The sequence below is a fragment of the Amblyomma americanum genome, chromosome 1 (assembly GCF_052857255.1).
Source record: "Amblyomma americanum isolate KBUSLIRL-KWMA chromosome 1, ASM5285725v1, whole genome shotgun sequence".
Lineage (NCBI taxonomy): Eukaryota > Metazoa > Arthropoda > Arachnida > Ixodida > Ixodidae > Amblyomma > Amblyomma americanum.
The window spans coordinates 495,983,712-496,002,718 of NC_135497.1; the positions used below are offsets into that span (position 1 = coordinate 495,983,712).

General features: G+C 47.3%; 1 protein-coding gene across 6 annotated transcripts in view; it reads left to right on the top strand.

Moving 5' to 3' along the window:
- The first annotated feature begins 6,986 nt into the window (after positions 1–6,986).
- The window catches only part of LOC144116104 (uncharacterized), a 37,537-nt gene continuing 25,516 nt past the window's right edge, over positions 6,987–19,007 (top strand). For 4 of the 6 annotated variants that reach the window (XM_077650784.1, XM_077650782.1, XM_077650783.1 and 1 more), the window contains exons 1-2: positions 6,987–7,170; positions 17,739–17,794. In XM_077650784.1, the coding sequence (XP_077506910.1) occupies positions 7,008–7,170; positions 17,739–17,794 (219 nt within the window). In that variant the 5' untranslated portion in view covers positions 6,987–7,007. Of the gene's footprint in view, positions 7,171–16,292; positions 16,638–17,738; positions 17,795–19,007 lie in introns of those variants that run through there. The other 2 variants (XM_077650787.1, XM_077650786.1) reach the window with 2 other exon arrangements.

Here is a 19,007-nt window from a genome sequence, read left to right on the forward strand (position 1 = left end):
CGAGGATCGACGACACTCTGGACAGGCTCTGCCACGCCAAGTATTTCTCGTCGATGGATCTCAAGAGTGGATATTGGCAGATTGAAGTCAACGAAAGAGACCGGGAAAAGACTGCCTTCATCACACCGGACGGACTGTACGAGTTCAAAGTCATGCCATTTGGGCTTTGCTCCGCACCCGCAACTTTCCAAAGGGTAATGGACACAGTGTTGGCAGGCCTCAAGTGGCAAACCTGTCTCGTCTATCTAGACGACGTTGTAGTCTTCGCAGCGAGCTTCGAGGAACACCTCCGGAGGCTGAAGGCAGTACTCGACGCAATCAAGTTATCCGGACTTACCCTGAAGCCTGAAAAGTGCCGGTTTGCCTACCACGAACTATTGTTTCTCGGCCACATCATCAGCAAGGACGGCGTGCGCCCCGACCCGCAGAAGACAGCCGCCATTGCCAATTTCCCGCAGCCTCATGACAAGAAGGCGGCCCGCAGATTTCTGGGATTGTGTGCTTATTACAGACGCTTTGTGAGGAATTTTTCGCGCGTCGCGGAACCTCTGACCAAGCTCTCCAAGGCAGACGTACCGTTCACATGGAATTCGGCACAAGTGGAAGCCTTCAACGAACTTCAGCGTCTCCTGCAGTCTCCACCGGTGCTAGGGCACTTTGACGAAAACGCCGAGACAGAAATCCATACCGACGCAAGCAGCTTTGGTCTAGGCGCCGTGCTCGTCCAGAAAAACGCAGGAGTGGTCCGATCCCTGCATATGGGCTTCATGCTCCCACTGGTAGGCGCAGGTGCCGGTGACGAGGGTTAGGTCGGTGGCGCTGTGTTGCCCCACGCGCTGGACATGCATGGGACTGCCATCATTGATGATGTTCAGGCGCGCCGCCTGAGACGCCGCTAGAAGCTCCCTCCCTCGACGGTTGGTTCCCTGGCACCCCCAATTGGTGTTGTGGGCATTACGTCCCCACAGATGACAGCATCGTTGCCCAGCCAGTCACTGAGTTCGACACGAAGCTCATGTCCCAGTTGGTGTTGGGCGAATATACACACTGGCCACGGCTGTGTCGGTGTTGCGCACACGAATAATCACCGCACAGCACTCAGTAGCCTCGCACACTAGGTCACTAACCGACACAACCACATGTGGGAGAGTGTTTCTCACGTAGATGGCCGTGCAAGGTATACCAGTTCGGTGCGAGGTGTGGCAGCACGGCAGTGTTGAACGAAGCAGCAGCACATCCGGTTGGACCACTGTAGCCGATGTAGCCCGGTATTTTCAACTCCTCCACGCACACGTGCGTTTCCTGCAGAGCAAAAACCGTCGCAGTCGATACGCGGGAGGAGTTGAACCAGTTTAGCGTGGCGGCGGCACAATGAACGGCAGTTCCACTGCCTTATGCGCAGCCTGGGGATGTTTCTGTTGCTAGCCATTCTGGTGCAGGGCTTGGTGGGCAGCCAAGGCTGCATCGCAAAGCTGACGTGCTGGGAAGTTGGCTGGCAGAAAGTCGACCAGTGCTGTCACAGCTGCCGAGAGGGCGGCGATGACCACGTCCTTGTTCTGCTCTGGCGCTTGTCTGCGTGGCCTCGTCGTCGTCCCGGTTTTCCCCCAAACTGCTTTACTGTAGCTTGACCCATCTTTCGGTGCATGAGAGGTCTTTGGCACGCCGTCTGTGCGTCCAGAGGATGGCGGCGCGGTGGTGGAGATTGCAGCGGGAGGTGCTGACTGCTTGCCTCTCACCGTGCGTAGAGCTTCGCGGCGGGTGACGGGTTCACGCGCAGTGGCGAGGAGAGACGCGACCTTGCGTTCCTCCTGCCATCGTGGGCAGCGGGGCTCACTGGATGTGTGGGCGCCATTGCAGTTCACGCAACGGGGTGTAGCATCACTGCATTCTTTGGTTGGATGCCCGGTGCCACAGCGGAGACAGCGCGCGGAAGCTGTGCACGCCGCCGTCGCATGTCCGAGCACTCCGCACTGTCGGCACTGCACGGGGCATGGAAGACAGGCAAGCACAGAACGTCAGAGTTTGAAGAGAGCCATCTCCTCATGGGGAGGGGGGGCCCACGACGTGGAGTACGAGGTTTCTTCCTCTCCTCGAGCACCCGACGACTGGAGCTTTGCTCCGATTGTTGGCTGCCAGCTCTTCCTCGGGAATGCTGGGGTCGACGCCGTAGAGCATGCCAGCACAAGTGTTCGTGCGCGCCTCGCGGGCGCATACCCGCACGCTGCACACCGTGTCAACGGCCAGGAGAGGCTGCAGGTCTGTCGCACTGTTCGTGTCGAGACATACGCGATGTGCATGCACCAGCGAAGATCTGTGCTTTCAGTTGGTGCCTGCGCATATAACCGATCAGCGAGGCAAGCGACACGGGCAGAAAACGCTGCCCGACGGTGCCGCTCGCTGCTCGCCGTCGCCGCCTGGGCTTGTGCGGCCGAGCGAAAGCTACGCCCGGTGAGGTGACGGCCAGAAAAACTGCGCTTGTGTACATTATCCGTATTGAAAAAAGCGAAACGAGTGGCTACATATTTCTTCAGTTTCTTACTAATCAGTGAGGAAATGTTGCTATATTCTTGAATTTCGGTCGACAGACCACCGGCCGGCCCCTTTTGTGACGAGGCCTAGCGAGTACGCAGGATTTGTCTGAGATTTCGGTGATTGCGGAGAGCGAATTCGCAAGTCTTAGCGCCTGCAAATAGCTGTCAAGCGTAGTTTTGGCTACAGTGCCCTCAAAGCGACGACTGCCTACATCGCAGGACGCGAGTGCAGTTAGGGGGAAGTGCCGATATGTGACCCGGTCTGCATAGCATATGTGCATAAGGCAGCTGGAAGCAGCCGTCGGCGTCGACTGTGGACAACAAATCTGGTTGTTTTCATTTTTTCAAGTAATGTCCGAATGTATTTTTAGCTAAAGCGCTTTAAAATCAAATACTGATGACATAAGAGAAAGCAGATACAATTCGCGGGAAGCGCCGGTATCCTACGCGAAGCGTTTCTCAAGCAGGCAATATATAGCATCATCGGCGCTTATTGCAGTGTTATCATGGTGTGTCAATGAGTAAAAGTGCGATTTGAAGAGCAAGAGTACTTAATATGTAAGATAAGGAAAACTCACCTAGCATTTTATGCCACGCAAACAAGCAGTACTGTTTGCACATAGCCATGTAAGCAACCTCAGCGCGGGGCTGGAGTTGTCGTAATCGTTGCACTCCTGGGGCACAATGCGCACGCACAGCAAAATGCTAACTGCTGTACTATTATTTAGAAGCACTTATTTAGATGGTGGCGACTATTCATAGGTGCGGGCAGTGAAAGCATTCTAGTTGCATAGGGTTTTGCAAGCGGCTTGGTTCCTGCAAATGGGTTCTATGAGTCGAAGGAAATGTTCGACTTACAAATGCGTACATGCAGCGGGGAAGTCGTCGCAATCGGCACTTTTCTCTGCTCCTTTCATGCCTCAAGGTTACTCTAGTGCCACCTTTTGATAATTTCAGTTTAATTATCGAGCCGATGAATAGCAAACAAGAATTTGATAATTTGAGTTTAATTATCGAGCTGATGAATAGCGAACAAGAATTTGGTAGCTAGCTGCAAAATGCCGCGGCTTTCACGGCGCACATCGCCGAAGGCATGCACGGCACATGCCGCTTTTCACATACGGGAGCACTTGACTGCTCAAAAGTGACCACACTCATAACATACGATTATCATGCTTCTAAGTGTAAAAATAAAGCGGGAGTGCATCGATTTTTGTTTCCTCAACAATCAGAAAACGGGCGCCACGAGCAAGTCCGCTTTCCCAAGGATCACTCAGCTCGCGTACTAAGTTGAAGGCTTCCCAAAAGAGAACACGGAAAAGGCATTTTATTTTGCTAAGCTTAAAGGAAAAACCTTTTCGAGCAACCACTGTCTACAGTGTGCATGCAAGTACCTCAACAGCTCGCAGTAGACGACGCTTGATGTGTATGCCCTCGTGACGTCAGCGATGAAAGGTTGCCAGACCAGCAAGCAGTTTGCAGAAGAAACAAAAAAAATTCGTTTTAAAAGTATATGTACCGCACAAAATTAACTGATAATTTAACCTGTTGGGAATTAAAGGCGATAAGCAGGGTATGCGTGAAAATGGCTGTCATGGCCCCTTTAAGAGCAGCGTTTGGAGGCCCCACATATCGGTCTCAGACTCCACAGATATGTTAATTGGTACTGCATGTAGGTCGGAGGCCCTAATTTCCAGTGGCCATTTCTGCAGAAACTGAACACAGATTCAAAAGGTGTGACAAAAATTCAATGCATTCTTTTCTTTTTTCCATGTAATACCTTGTTTGTTCGAAAAATACATGATTTTGAAATGCTTATTGTGCCTTCAGCCTTTTCTGTGTTACAGAAATATTCAAGATATTCAATTCCAAATTATTTAAAGAAAATTACTATTCACTTCGAATTTGCTTCGAACCAAAAGTACTATTAGCGCATGTCTAGGATGGCATAATCTGATGCTGTCGTTCTTTCTGCTGAAAAATCGCAATTTGCTCTAAGCATGAACAACCGGTTTTGCCTCAAAACGCAATATAGGACAACAGGTGATCTTAATTAGGCATTGCCTTAACATTTACACATTTATACATAGCTTTGATGTTAAGCTTTAATGCTGAATTGAAAAATATAGCATTGGGCTGTGAACAAAGACTGTTGGCTAACTATAAAAACTCATTTTTTATGGATTTGAAGTATTCACTTTGCAGAGGGTGCATAATGAAATGTGGATTTGTTGCAGCAGACAGTGAGATACAAACTGTGATTATGTTTGTTATGTGGAATGTGCTCAGTATGCCCAAGTGTTTATAGTGAGTGGACTTACTGCAACAGATACCTTGAATATGGGGTACAAACAAAAGTGTAAATTAGGGGGCATATAAGGGTGTATCTGTTCACTGGCAAATGACAGGCATGCGTTGAACAAGGTTGCCTGATCTGCTTCACCAGTGTGCTGCAGCAAATGTCAATTAACATTCTGGAATGAATTGGTGATACTCAAGCTTACCATTTTCTTCTCACATAGCTTGCCTTCTCTGCAGCTTATTCTCTCTGGTTTTGTGGGCCTCTGCAACCTCCCTCCGGGTGGCGAAATTATAACCACTTGCGTAGACAGCTGACAATGTGTCAGCTGTCTCGTATACAGGCCTGTAAAGAAATGTACTGTGAATGAAATTCCTTTTTTTCAACATGGATACAAAATCAGAGCTTAAAGGTTGTTTAGCACAGAGAAGGGGGTCATCATTTGGAGCCATGTTGGTGACCATTTTCCCCAGCAATACAGTATTGGCACTGACCCACTCAGGTCCAGTTTTCATTAATGTCATCATTTGGGAATCCTTCAGTGCCAGCTGACTTGAGCATAAGAGGTACTTTGACTGGTTCCTTGAAGGGTTTTGTTTTAGCAGTGATAGTGAGCATTACAGCATAATGTAAGACAACACATGCTCCAGAGGATGGTCTTAAGCATTGCTGTAACAAATGTGAGACTAATGCAGTTGTAAGAATTAAGTTTCCCACTTCTTCATGACTGTTTGCACAGCAGAAAGGAAATTACTCCTTGAAACAATGAACATCAAATGACAGGCTTTCTTTCCATTCTGGCAAGTGCTTGGCTGGGCATTCTCCAGGGCCTTATCTCTTCTTTCCAACCACTGTGCAGTTTGATGAGAGTGTGCGAATCTGGGACGTCAAGACGGGCAAGTGCCTCAAGACGCTGCCTGCCCACTTGGACCCTGTGTCTGCTGTGAGTAGCCTTCTGCGCTGGTGGCTGTGCTAGAAATAGGAAGCAAGCGCGAAGCCTTCCAGTCTTAGTAGCATTTTGTTGGCCTGCATACCTGTAGCTTTGCCTCTGTAATAATTGCACGACTGGCCTTGCAGATCTTTGAGCAGCAACACCAGGAGCAGTGTGTTCAAAAACATTGGACAGGAAAAATTATGTGGTCACAATTATATTTTGAGGGCAAACATTCAAGTGCATTGAGTCACATTGAGAATTGGGCACCCACATTTTGGCTTATTTTTTCAGGCAGGGGTCCTTCTGAAGCTTGCTGCTTTTGAGCTGTCCATGAGGTTGCTTAATTTTACGGCTGCATGAGAGCAATATAGCCTGGATTACGGTGGCTGCTTGGACATTTTCAGTGCATTTGTTTGAAGTTGATTTGCAGTGAAGCTTTGATTGCAATCAGTGTGCACTGCTGTCATTAGGTTTGATAGAGTGCTGATTTGCTTTCAATGCAAAAGCATTATATGGCTCATCATCAACGAAACTTAGCGACAGTGGTCACAAAAAATCCCAGATGACATCTCCGTGGCATCAAAGAAACCTAAAATTCCTTCCGAAGGTGCAGGGAATTGAACCCAGAACTTTCAGATTGCAAGGCGAGCACGCAACCCATAGGCCATGCAACTTTTTTGTTTTTTTCAACATTGCATTTATTACAGTGATGCAGTGTTCTATGTTCAACCGCATTGGTTTTTGGCAAAACTAAGCTGAACCTAGAATGTGCGTTGTATACGACTGTACGCTGGTGAGTAGGTGTGTGATTAGAAAGGAATATGAAAAAATAAAAAGGGAAATGCAGTAAAAGCTCGTTAATTCGAACTTACGGTTAATTCGAACTGACGCCTGGGTCCCGGCACAGCCCCGTGTATTTCAGTGGGGATAACTCCCGTTAATTTGAGCAAGTCGGCATCCACTACGGTTAATTCGAACTAGAAGCCACTGACTGACACTGCTCCTCGTAGATAGAAGTTGACCCATAGCAAGTAAAACACACTCGAAATTTACCAGAGATGTAAAACTGAAAAAAAAAAGTCGAGTGCACGAGGCTCATAGAGCCCTTGTTCCGGTGCGTGCCGTAGCAGGTTTTCGCTGCCGGACCACTTGCCCACGCCGCTGATGCTTCAGCGCGAGCCGTTCCAGGTTTTTGTTGGGCCACAGTCGCTGGGTCGCAAACACACGATGTAAACAACGTAGTATGGCGGTTCGGGTGATGACGGCTTTTGTTGGCACCGCGAGCGTGGGCTGTATGGACAGCAGCGTGGAGAAATTGGAGCCCTTGAGTGACACCCATATAATTGAGGCTGCATGCACCCAGCAGACGTTACAAGGCTCACATGCAGTGAGAACAGTCGACAGCGGTGAGTCGGGCGGCATGGCGACGAAGACTGTGCCACTGCCAAGTGCGCGTGAAGTAGCGTCGCCGCTTGATTTTGCAGCATGCCAGTTCTCTGTCAGTGAGAACTCTGACATCACGCAGGAGCTTTGGACAAGCTGCAAATGATGCTGATGGAGTCTCGGCAGAAGAAACTCAAGCAAATGCACTTCGCCGATTGCTTTTAGTTATGACAACCCTTCCCCAAAATGTCTTGGAGCATAAATAGTGTCATATATTCCTGCACTAAAGCTAGCTGCTCTACGTCAATGCATTCCAGTACTTGTTTGTGGTGCGTAACTGGCCGATCAATTTATTTCATTTGCCACTTGGACCGGATGAATGTAATTCTCAGAATATGCCCGCCACAAACGTGCAGTAGCGCCTAGCTCGCGATAAACGAGTCTAGATGTGACTGCTTTGGGTTCTGCCCGTGCGGCAGGATGCTATAACTGCTCGTTCTAGCACCCATTCGATAATTCGAACTTCGCTTAATTCGAGCAATTTTCCGGTTCCCTTCGAGTTCGAATTCACGAGCTTTTAGTGTAAAGAATGCTTTCACATTCAAAGCATGTAAGTAGTCTAAGTGCCTTCTGTAACTTTTGGCATGAAGACATGAGGTGGTGCTGTGCACATCAGGACAGTGAATTTTAGTTCAAGATTTTAAAATTTTATTTTTAAACGTGCGAAAATTCAGTTGCGTACATGTGATCGAGGTCTCTGCTAAAGTCTGCCATAATCACAGGTGGGCAACTGCCTTGACTTTTTGCTTTTGCTCCTTAATGCCCACCTTTGAAACCTTGTTCCTCTTCCTCCTCGTCCTCATCATTGTCAAACCTTGAAGCACCTGAGCTTTGGCTAGTGAGAATAAAAAGGGACAGGGAAGGGGGGAGCAATAGAAAGGACTAGGGGTAGGGGAAACACTACACATGTACAAATTGCAGTATAGTACGGCACCCGCGTGCGTATGTCGATTGTTCTCTGCACGCAGGCGCAGGGTCGCACTTGCACAGTGAGCAGGCAAGCGTGAGCACAGGCACACTGCCTCGCGCACGAGTAAAGAAACGTACGCACACACGTACACGCACACACACACACTTAATTTTGCAAAATTTGCTGGCCGTCCCTCACCCTAACATTGTTATTTTCTTTGGCCCTCCCTCAGTGCATCACTCTCGCTTTGTAGAAATGCGTTCCTTCTGATGTCCTCACTTTCACTTTCACCAACTCGCCCAGCATACTGTATTGTATTCACTTTTAAAGTTAGAGTTCCGAGAGTTTTAGCATAGGGGAGTCATACTAGTGTTGGCAATTCTCCCGACCTCTAGAGGGGCACCATAATTGATCCATTATGGTGGCATTATGAAGAACTACTTTTGAAGCCAGCCGGGATAGAAAGGTGCTTGTGTTAAATTTAACAAGACTTGTGCTTGTTTGTTGATGTTGGTAAATCTCATGCGGGACTAGCAGTCTTGTATTTCTCAAGGATGCAAAGGGATAAAGGAGATAAAAAATGAAGTCACTGTCTACAGTTACAAACCTTGTGCTGTGAAAGTAGAGCTGTAGATGACTGAGGCAGTATCACGACATCGACGATGAGGACCCTTGTGCAGCAGGTGAACTATGAAACTAAAAGTTCAGTTTTTAGCATGTATCCTGTAGTGAAGCAAGACTCAGCAATTGGCCTGCCGCTTGCACAGAAAACAGCTAAAAAAGTTTTCTAGTCACTATTTCTTGAGTTTTAACTTATAAAGCTTTGCCTTTTTGCATTTTTATATGCTGCATAAATTTTATTGTCCATGTGCTACTTTAAGTATGGCTTTAGATTTGTAAATGTCAGTGTAAGTAGTGGATGGAACGCATGTAATGAACGTAAGGCCATTGTGATACAATTCTTTCTGCCTGTTACTGTTTGATTCTTGCCACACAGCTGTATGATTGACGGATTACAGTAACTGTGAGGACATGAAGAAATGATTAAGTGCAAAAAGAATTGGTATAGAATGGAATTTGATTAGAATCTTAATATTGCCCTTGCAGTTACAGAGGCAGTCATGCACAGTACTGCCCGCAATTAAAATGTGCCTATTTTTCATGTGCTCAGCGATGTTAACAGTTAGTGCCTTGTAGAATAGAAGCTCATTAATATGATTCCCGTTACTTTGGAAATCTGGATAATTTGAATTGCAGGCACCGTGGCATCAGACGCCAACTTGGACGCATCGGGACTCGCACCAGTTAATTCGAACAGCTTTGTGAAGGGAGGCCGCGTCCAGGTACAACTGGCATGGCAAGAATTGCCAAAATAGCCCTACTCGAAACCTGAATTCCATGTTGCGTAGCTGCTTTCGCACCTCTGGCATGCGTGCGATGGCAGGACGCGGGGCAATTAGTGGGCGGCCCCATATCCAAGAACACTCCTACCGCTTAGTTTTGGTTTCGTTTTCCTGAGCTTTGCGCCAGCCAGCAGCGGCGGCTCGATCAGCCAGTCAGAATCAGCCAGCCAACCTAACCCAGCTGAGCACCGTTTCTTTTTCTTGTGGCTTCAGCATCATTTCCTTTGCTTGCATGCATGTGGTTCCGTTCTCCCACCAGTGCGCCAGAACTGCCTGCGCATCACATGCCATCACAAGCAGCTTCACTGCGTCACACCGTGAAGGATGTGAGAGGCCCTTAGGAGCAGTTCTGCTGTGATGCTCCTGTATGCACGCAGTAAAGCATTGTGGATAGTGTGAAAAACAGTCATAACGGTGCTGCTCTCATCTCAAAATCAAGCATCGATTGTCCAGTCTGTCACCAGATAAATTTACGGTCATGCAAGTCGTCCTTGACACATTTTTTGGAGGTCTGTATTTACGTAGGCCCTTCAAGGCTATCAAATCATATTTTTAACAGTATAGGCCTGATGCTTGGTATTAACTGCGCTGTGATGGCCTTGCAAGCATTGCACTACAGCGTGGAAACTTCCTTTTCCCAGTTCTCTCTGTATTAGTGGCATCAGAGAATTCATGTAGCAACACTTAGTGGCTCTTCTATCTTGTTAATGTGCAAACATTCATGTAGCAGCGCTTTTAAAATGTTTTTTTTTGCAGCAAAACTCGTGACAGCATGCGAATGTGCAAGTGAAGCACTCGTGTAATGGAGCAAATGATGTTCTGGGCACTATGATGTTTTGTGGACCAGGTGTTGATTTTGTGAAGATCACTAGTACTGGATTGCTGGAGGACTGTTGTGCAGGCCAGCTTTTGATGCTGCTTAGAAATGTCATTGTGATTCTCAGAACTGTAATTAGTAGAGCAGCCTTGGCTTCAACTGTATTTGAAAGTGGCTGTGTAGCAGTTTGATGCTCGGTGTTGGAAGTGGGGTTCTGTAACATGCACTGACATCAGTTTAAAATCAAGTAGGAATGCACAAGGGTGATCAAAAGTTCCCAGGCTGCTCCGACCGAATCAGAAGTGATTGCTGTCCGCTGCTACGGCACTGCCATCGTTGGCACGCCTTGGCGCACACCGGCTTCGAGGGTGCGCACTGAGAGGGCTTGAGATCCTCTCCTCCTTGCTCTCATTGATAACGAAGCTGGGAAAAAGCTAGTGCGGCGTGTGCCTTCTCTTTTCGCTCTTCGAATTCCGCTGTGGTAGAGAGCGTGGCCCTAGCATGGTGCATTACTTTACGGAAAACAGCTGTTTTTTTAAAAGCAGTGCACTGTGCTTGTGGTCGTGTCTAGTTAGACTCCGCGTGCTTCCATACTTTTCGGCTTTTTGGCATACGATACCATGCGTTTACCTTCACACATGCTATGTAGCGGCTCTTTGAGGCATCTGCGTGACTTCTGAAGTGCTGTTTTCTTGAATTTCCGTTTTAGTCCTTGAAAATAAGCAACATAACTTGGTCAGAGTCTGGCATGTTCGCTTCAGTGTTGCAGTGCTCTGTCCTAAGCTGTGTGTTAAAGGAATTCGGAGCCTCCGCACACGTAACGCTGGCGAAGTAGCTGTTGTGCTGGAGCAGCTGGCATATGTTGTTGACGCTTTCGATAAGTATTTTATACACTCCTATGCAGAACGTTCGAGCTATTGAAACTACGCTTTCGGCACTTATGCGAGTCTCTCTGCTCACGAGCATGAGACGGAGAAGAGAACTCATGTGCCGTAATGTCAGGGAATAAGTGCCCAAAGGGCACAAGCTTCACTGCCCGCCATCACATGGCCAATTAAAGTGTTAGACCATGCGTGATGTTCTTGGAACTGTTCTCTTGCTTTCTCTTTGCATGCTTGTCGCGTGATGTCCGAATCGATTCTTCATCGGAGAGGGGGAATAATTGGTGTGCTGTGACGCCCTGCCTCGGCTTGGCTGTATTTGGGGTTGTTGCACTCACACTGTCGAAAAATCGGCGTTCAGACATGTCACGCTCCATTCATGACATGGAGCAAATCTTTTTGCCCTTCTGCAGCCAATCTGATGCATCAGTTCTCTGTGGACAACAGGCGATAAACCCAAACTCTGTGTCGCTGCAGTAGTTTTGCTTGCACTTTTGCATCGTCACTCTTGTATTGAACAGCAAAGAACACATGATGGCGGAAGCATCAGACTTATTTTGCTGTCCCAAAGATATCACGACAAAAAGTGAATGACTAGCTATACGACGCTCGCGTTTAATCTGATTCACTGCTCATAGTGAAGAAAAGTAAATGCCGCCGTCGTGCTCCTAATGAAAGGCACTTCGAAATCACGGCTTTAGATCTGCAAAGTGGTGGCCGATAAGTGCAATGTGGCTGCAATGGCCGTAACACTGCGATGGCTGCAATATCTTCAATATAGGGAAGCTATCTTCGAGGTACAAAAAAAAAAATCCTTGGCCTCTTTATCATCTGCTCATTATTATGCAACACGTGGATGATGGCGCAGAAGTGCAAGCAGTTTTCTTGCAGTGACGTCCGTCAGTGATTACCGCCCGTCAGTGCAGTGATTACCGTCAGTGATTACCGTCAGTGCAGTGATTACCGCCCGTTGTCCATGCATTAGAGATGCATAAGATATGGTAGCAGGAGAGCCACATTATTCGCTATTTCCCTTGAATGGAGTGCCATGTGCTTGAGCGCCGATAGCACACCAGCGCGACTGCGACACCAAAAGAAAACACAACCAGGCAAAGGCAGGTGCGCACAGCACAGCCACATTTGCCTCCTCTCCGATGAAGGATCAATGTAGACATTGCACGTCAAGCGTGCAAAGTGGGAGAACAGTTTCTAGAGCATCACGTGTAGTGTTCTACACCTTAACTGGCCATATGACACGTGTGCGCCTCGTACACATTGAGCACCTTTTTGTGACATGTTGAATGAGTCCTTTTTGCCATCTTGTGAGCACAAAGGGACCACAAAGGGACCAACTAGCATTGATTGATAGAGCGTAATGCATAGGAGTGCACGAAAGATTTCGCAAAAGCACCTATAGCACGTTCTGGTCGTTCTGGTGGCTTCAGCACACAGTGACTTCAGCAGTGTTTCTGGCACAGAGGATCTAATTAAACTCACTCATTAACAAGCGGCTCAGGACAGTGCGTGGGCAACATGGCAGCAAGCTTGAATTCTTCAGCATCATAAGCAAACATTCCGGACTCCAGGTTCTCACCACGCCCGTATGTAGTGAATTTCCAGAAACGAAGCAAAGGTGTAAGAATATAGCGTGTGCGAAGTCGAGCAGATGGCTCACGGAGCCACAAAGCAGCTCATCTGAATGCAATGATATCGTGCTCCAGGAAGCAGGAAGGTATGGAGAAACACACTGAGGTCTAACGAAGTGTGCCTGCCGGCATTCTGTGCTACTTTCTGGGAAATTGTCGTCTGCTAAGCCGCGCGCTCAATTGCAGCGCAGTTCGATGTCGAACTGTGAAGGTGCATGCGGCACTAGCTTTTTTTCTGTTTTGTTATCAAGGGGAGCAAGAGATCGAGGGAAGCTAGCGTGCCCCCAGGCGCACTTGCGATGTCAGCACCGTGACAGCGGAGAACAGACTCTTTGCTCGGACGGAGCGGCCTGGGAACTTTTGACTACCCTTGTACCTTTTCACGGCTCTAGAGGTCACCGAATCTAGACTGGTGTTTCGGTCAGTTCAGTATTCCATTGGCTCCATTCACCAGAAAATCTGATGTCGGCGTTGTGAGTGAAAAATCACATGCATGGCTCTGGCACGTGGTCCCCAGAGAGCAAGCTAGTAGGCAGGTAGGCCACCTAGGTCATGTGACCTTGCTGCGTCATCACAACCTGGCCACCAGATAGTGATAAAACTGCCCACCGGTGGCTGGTGGCAGTTAAATTAATGATTGGTCGCTCGGGAAGTGCAACCCGGGACGCACAAGGTGCACTGCTGGGAGCACCTGCCATCGCAGGGCAGTGGCACATCGTTTAACTCCTGCACCACTGCACCAGGAGGGGTGGGAGCACTTCCAGGGATCTATTAAAGTAAAGTAGAGAATGACTTTCGGCATGTATGGGAAATAACCCGTTACGTTATTACGTCATTCCCTTAAGGCAGAGTTTAAAAGAGAAGCTGAAACTGTTTTCAAATTGCATGAAATGTAGGGGATGGGGAGAAGGGACCTTGTAAATCATGTCAGTCCGCTAGTTAAAAACCAGCCGGCTGCTGACATGCCCTTGTCTCCTTTGGGAGCGCCATTTGGGGAAGGCAAAATGGAAGTGATGCCATCTGCAGAGAGTTGGCCGGCTGTCCGCGCTTGCCCACTTGCTCCACTCTGCTTCCGCGCTTTGGTGAACGACGGATTAAAGCGATCTTGGAGCGCTGTTTGTTTTCTGTAGTTAGGTCATTGTTTGAGACAGCAGAACATCTGTGGATAAGCAACATATCTAAACTGCCTGCACATATTATATTGTTGCATCAATATTTCTCCTCTGGTTAATATATTTTCTCTCCTGTTTGTAAACTTTTTGCCCTTTCCAGCTGGTTCACATCGGTGCTAGAGCCACTTCTAGTATTGCTTATAGCCTTTAGTCACACGGGCAGTCTTAATCGTGGTTATGCTTAATCGCGGTTCACCGTTGTCTCTCAGCTCACCACCGTTCTCGGTTACAGCAACCAATGGCCTCTTGGTTAAACGAAGTGACGCAGTGATTGGTAGAATGAAGCTGTAGTTGCAAATATCTTCTAAGTTGTTTACAAGGCAGTGTACAACACAGAGCGGCATTGTCTGGTATCAGCACTGCCTCCATTGCCGTTACACCGCTGCGCTGGCCATGCCTCCTGCACTAAGCCAACACCTCTACGGCGGATCCCTGGCACTAGCATCAGAAAAGCGTGCTGAAATGGGTTTTTCTTGTAAAAAATAAGTCCTGGGATAAAGAAATGTCAAAAAAAGAATCCCTTTTGAGGATCACTTTCCCGTACCAAGTTGCTGGTAGAAGCCATAGCTGTGGTACAAGCCAATTTCTGTTCATGGCCGCATAGCAGCTGCCGCCAGCATGGCTAACACGGTCGCTTGCAGATCATATCTTTCGTTTAGTATTAGAAGATGAGGTTATCAGTAAGGTGGTGCCATGAGCAGACTATTTACTTTAGCGCTGGTCAGTTTCAAAGTGCCGCCCGCCGTCTGCTTTTGCTTCGATGTGAAACAAGGTAGGCCTAGTGACGGCCAGGGAGTAGCGACAGTCGACCTCTGCATTTCCTGGCAGCAGTATTTCAGCAAGTTCGAGGAATCTGATGCCCCGAGTGTTGCGGACTTGTCGCCTAGTTTCATGACGGGGCAGGGGATGGACCTTTTTCGGTGTTATGGCACTAGAATGGGTAGCTAGAGCTCCGTGGGCAATTTGCTGTTGCCGCGCCGTCCTGCCGTGAACCTTCTTCAACTCATTCAGTTTAGCGTTGCAGTTGTATTGCAGTTCTAAAAGGCCTTCGAGTGTAAGCAGGCACCTCACTATAAATAAGTGAACAAATAAACTTCTTTACCTTGCGAGACTCATGTAAGCATGCTGGCAATTGATTTTGATCACGTTACAAGTGTTACGAGAAGTTAGTGGTGCAGCGTTTTTGCAGCAGCAAGTGCACAAAAGGCATATCAATGCAATTTCCTTTTTTTCTTTTTTCTCTCCTGTCACTTGCACATGCAGCTACGTAATATATATGCCCCAGTTGGGATTTCCGACACACGCAAATGTGACGACTTTGCTTTCGCTGTCGATGCACTTCACAGCATCAGTGGTTACGCCGTTTTCTGTAGCTGCTGATGGCTCCAACATGTACAGTAAGAGTCCAAGCTGTTCAACACAGTTTGAATGATCTATAATTTTCAAAAGTGACTTGGCAAGCCACCTGGAGTAACGCACTACGCAGCAACATAGTCGGCGCTGGCAGGAGATGCCGTGGCTGATGTCGTGACGCTCCCCGCCAACCGCTGGCAACAGTGTTCGCTCGGTACCCTGAGGTTCTGGTGCGTGTTTTCTTGTAAAAAGAACAGGCATTTGCGTTTATTTCTGCCCTCTTTAAACCAGATATTCTTGTTCAACACATTGAACTCAATTATTTTGAAAAATGTTTTAGACACAGGTGATGAGTACACCAGTGATCTAACTTCAGTGCTGCTTGGTTAATGACTATGTGTTACATGAAGTTTGGCACGTGTCATGTCAAAAAGAAATGCACATCAAATTTTCAATTTTTTTAAAACTGTGCTATGGCATTGATGCATTATTGTTGCAGTTTTAGCCACTGCAAACGAGAATTTGAAAACCCATGACTCCTAGCTGAGCATTTGATAGCAAGCCCACAGCACTGCTGCTAACGAGATTCTTATGCCGCCGCGCTGGCTCAGTGGTTAAGGCACTCAGCTGCTGACCCGAAAGACGCGGGTTCAATCCCGGCCGCGGCACTCGAATATCAATGGAGGCAAAATGCTAGAGGCCAGTGTGCTGTGTGATATCAGTGCACGTTAAAGAACCCCAGGTGGTCGAAATTTCTGGAGCCCTTCACTACGGCATCCCTCATAGCCCGAGTCACTTTTGGACGTTAAACCCCCATAAACCATAATGAGATTCTTGTTTAAAATTGCATCTATGCGCACGTGGCAATGACAGCGGCCATGCGGGGGCCAGTTGGCAGGCCTGTGAACTTTCCTCTTCTTTGTTCATGTGGCCACATCTGTGAACCGACCACACAGTCTGTAAGTTCACATTTTGTGCCATGGATTCTGATGAGAGAGAGTGCAGGAAAGTGAAAACTTTTACTTGTCATAAAGTGGTTGCTGTAGACACATGAGTTGATTGTTGGCTGCCGCAGGGATCCGTCAGCATCCACACAGCCCATACTTGTACCCACTTCACCCTTTTGGCTGCATGCAGCGATGCTGCAGGAACTTTGAACAGTCTCTTTCGAGGCTTGCTACTTGAATGAAAGCACCTCACGACTGCACACCACTGAGGCATCTCGTCAGCTATATGAGTATGAACCTGGTAAAGGCACAGCATTCCCATCATGTACATAGAGACGAAAGATAGAACTGGCAGAACGGGCAAAAATGTGGTGACAAAGCACTTCTCGCAATGTATTGCATGTGCATGTACTGAGGCCCTGTATGGAGAAGGCCCATTTGGCTTTCTTTGAGACAATTCCGTAATTCAGCTTTTCTTCTAGGTTTTTTTTGAGTGAAAGAAATTAACTTTGTGCACTTGCTTCATAATGGCACATAAGATGTTGCATTCATTGCGTATTATTTTTGTAAATGTTGTAGCTGCATGTTAATGGCTGATTGCAGCCAGACGTTGTGAACCAGATTATATTTTTCTCTCTTGCAGTTGTTTTGTCACATTGGCATCATAATCTGCAGCATTTCTGCATCCACGGTAGACTTCTGAAAATTTAAAATCGCAGCTGCCATATGGAATGCACAGTATTGTTAGAGCATGGGGTCACTAATGTGGGTAGTGCTTTATGTTGGGAGCAGTAAAACATCAGGCTGTTATACCTGTATTCCAAGGGCTTGCTTCCTTGGGTGCTTTCTGAACTTGTCCTGAAGGAAGGCCACAACTTTAATGACAAGTGATATAAGAGATTTCTTAGTCACGAAGAACTAACTAAGGAGACTGCTATGAAATAGTTTTAAATTGCTTACTAGTTTCCGTGCAGTACTGTCAGTACTACTGAGGTAGGTTTTGGAAAGGCAGTTTTTCGAGCAATTTTAAGGTTTAATCTAGTTTTCATGAAGTCCGCTAAGGATACTGAACTAAAGAATTGGGTGTTAATTTAAAACGAATACCACTAGGTATAACTGTGGTTCCTGGAAACACAAAAGCAATCATAAACAGGTATTTTATCTTCCAAGCATAAGAGATGTGCTGCTCAAAAAGCAGCTGTGGTATTATTATTATTATTATTATTTGGTGTTAACACAAAGTGCTAGAATATGAGAAAAGGGATTGTTTCAGAAAGGGGATGGAAAAGGAAGTTTCTTCTCCTGTGTGTTCTTGCATGGTCTTCAGACTGCTAAATGCCACCAGAAACTTGGTAGTTTAGGGCTGAAGTGTAGCATTTGTGTTTGTGTGGACGTTTTGCAGGTGCACTTCAACCGAGATGGCACACTTATTGTCTCCAGCAGCTACGATGGCCTCTGGTGAGTTAGTTGTAGTGATGTATTATTGCCTGAGGCTACGTACTCACTCCCTGTGCATGTAGTTGCATGCTGCACTGACTTTGCTGTTGCTGGTGGCTACAGGGAGGTAAAGGTGGTCTATTGCAGCGAGAGATGTAGCATTTTGGTACTTAAAGAATTGGCGTCAGTTTCTCCACTGAAAACCTCGGGTTGTTGGCACAGTATTGCAGTGTTGTTTGCTGCGTGTTTGCAACTGGATGCAGGTGGGAGGCAGTATACCTGGATTTGGTATAGGCGAAAATGTTCGGTGCTCCATGACTGGGCGATGCCAATTTGTGTAGAGCCTAGCCTTTGTTGTAACTGGCTTTGCAGAACATCCAGTTGTCAAATTTCTGCATATTTTTTTCACCAGAGGGAACTTTACCAAAGGTTGAATTTCATAAGAAAGTGAATTTTATGACATGGGGTCTCTAAAACCAGTTTTTGGGCCATGTCTACGTGATGGCAGGCTACTAGTACACTTTGTGGTATGGGTCATCGGTGGGTTACATCATGTACACATGATGTGTGTTAATGAATACAAAGTCGTGAGATGAAGCCGTGGGACAGCTCGAGCTTTTTTGAAGAGCCTGCAAAAAGCACACATGCCAGGTAGCTGTTGCCATCAATGGCCAGTCCAAAGAAGCTGGCTTTACCAGTGGGTCACTGATGGGTCACACTGCACCCAAGAAAACTCAAAGTGGTCTACGATGCACAGGGATTAGGGCTCCAAACATCACTGCCGCAGTAGACGTGTGAAGTTAGTCAGTTGGTAAAAACTGAACTGGAGAGCTACGTATTGGTGTTTTTATTACAGTAGTGTTCTGGCACTTTCTGGGGTTATAAGTACTTCTGTTGCATCATGATGCATGTGTTTCATAGGGAATAAAAGAATGAGGAAGCTGTCTGCCCTGGCTACTTAGTTTAGTTGGCACCATTCTCAGCCCCGCTATAATCAGATACAACTCAAGAACTCAAAGGACCCCCTTCCTGCTAATCACATCCCCCGATTCTCAGGACCCTGCTAGCATGACAATGCCGGAAATGGCAGATGAAAGGGCATAGTCCCTTCCCCCTTTGCATTGTCGTGCCACTCCCTACATTGTCATGCTAGCAGGGTCCTGAGAATCGGGGGATGTGATTAGCAGGAAGGGGGTCCTTTGACAGGGAAAAGTCACTTCTTTCTTGAGTTGTA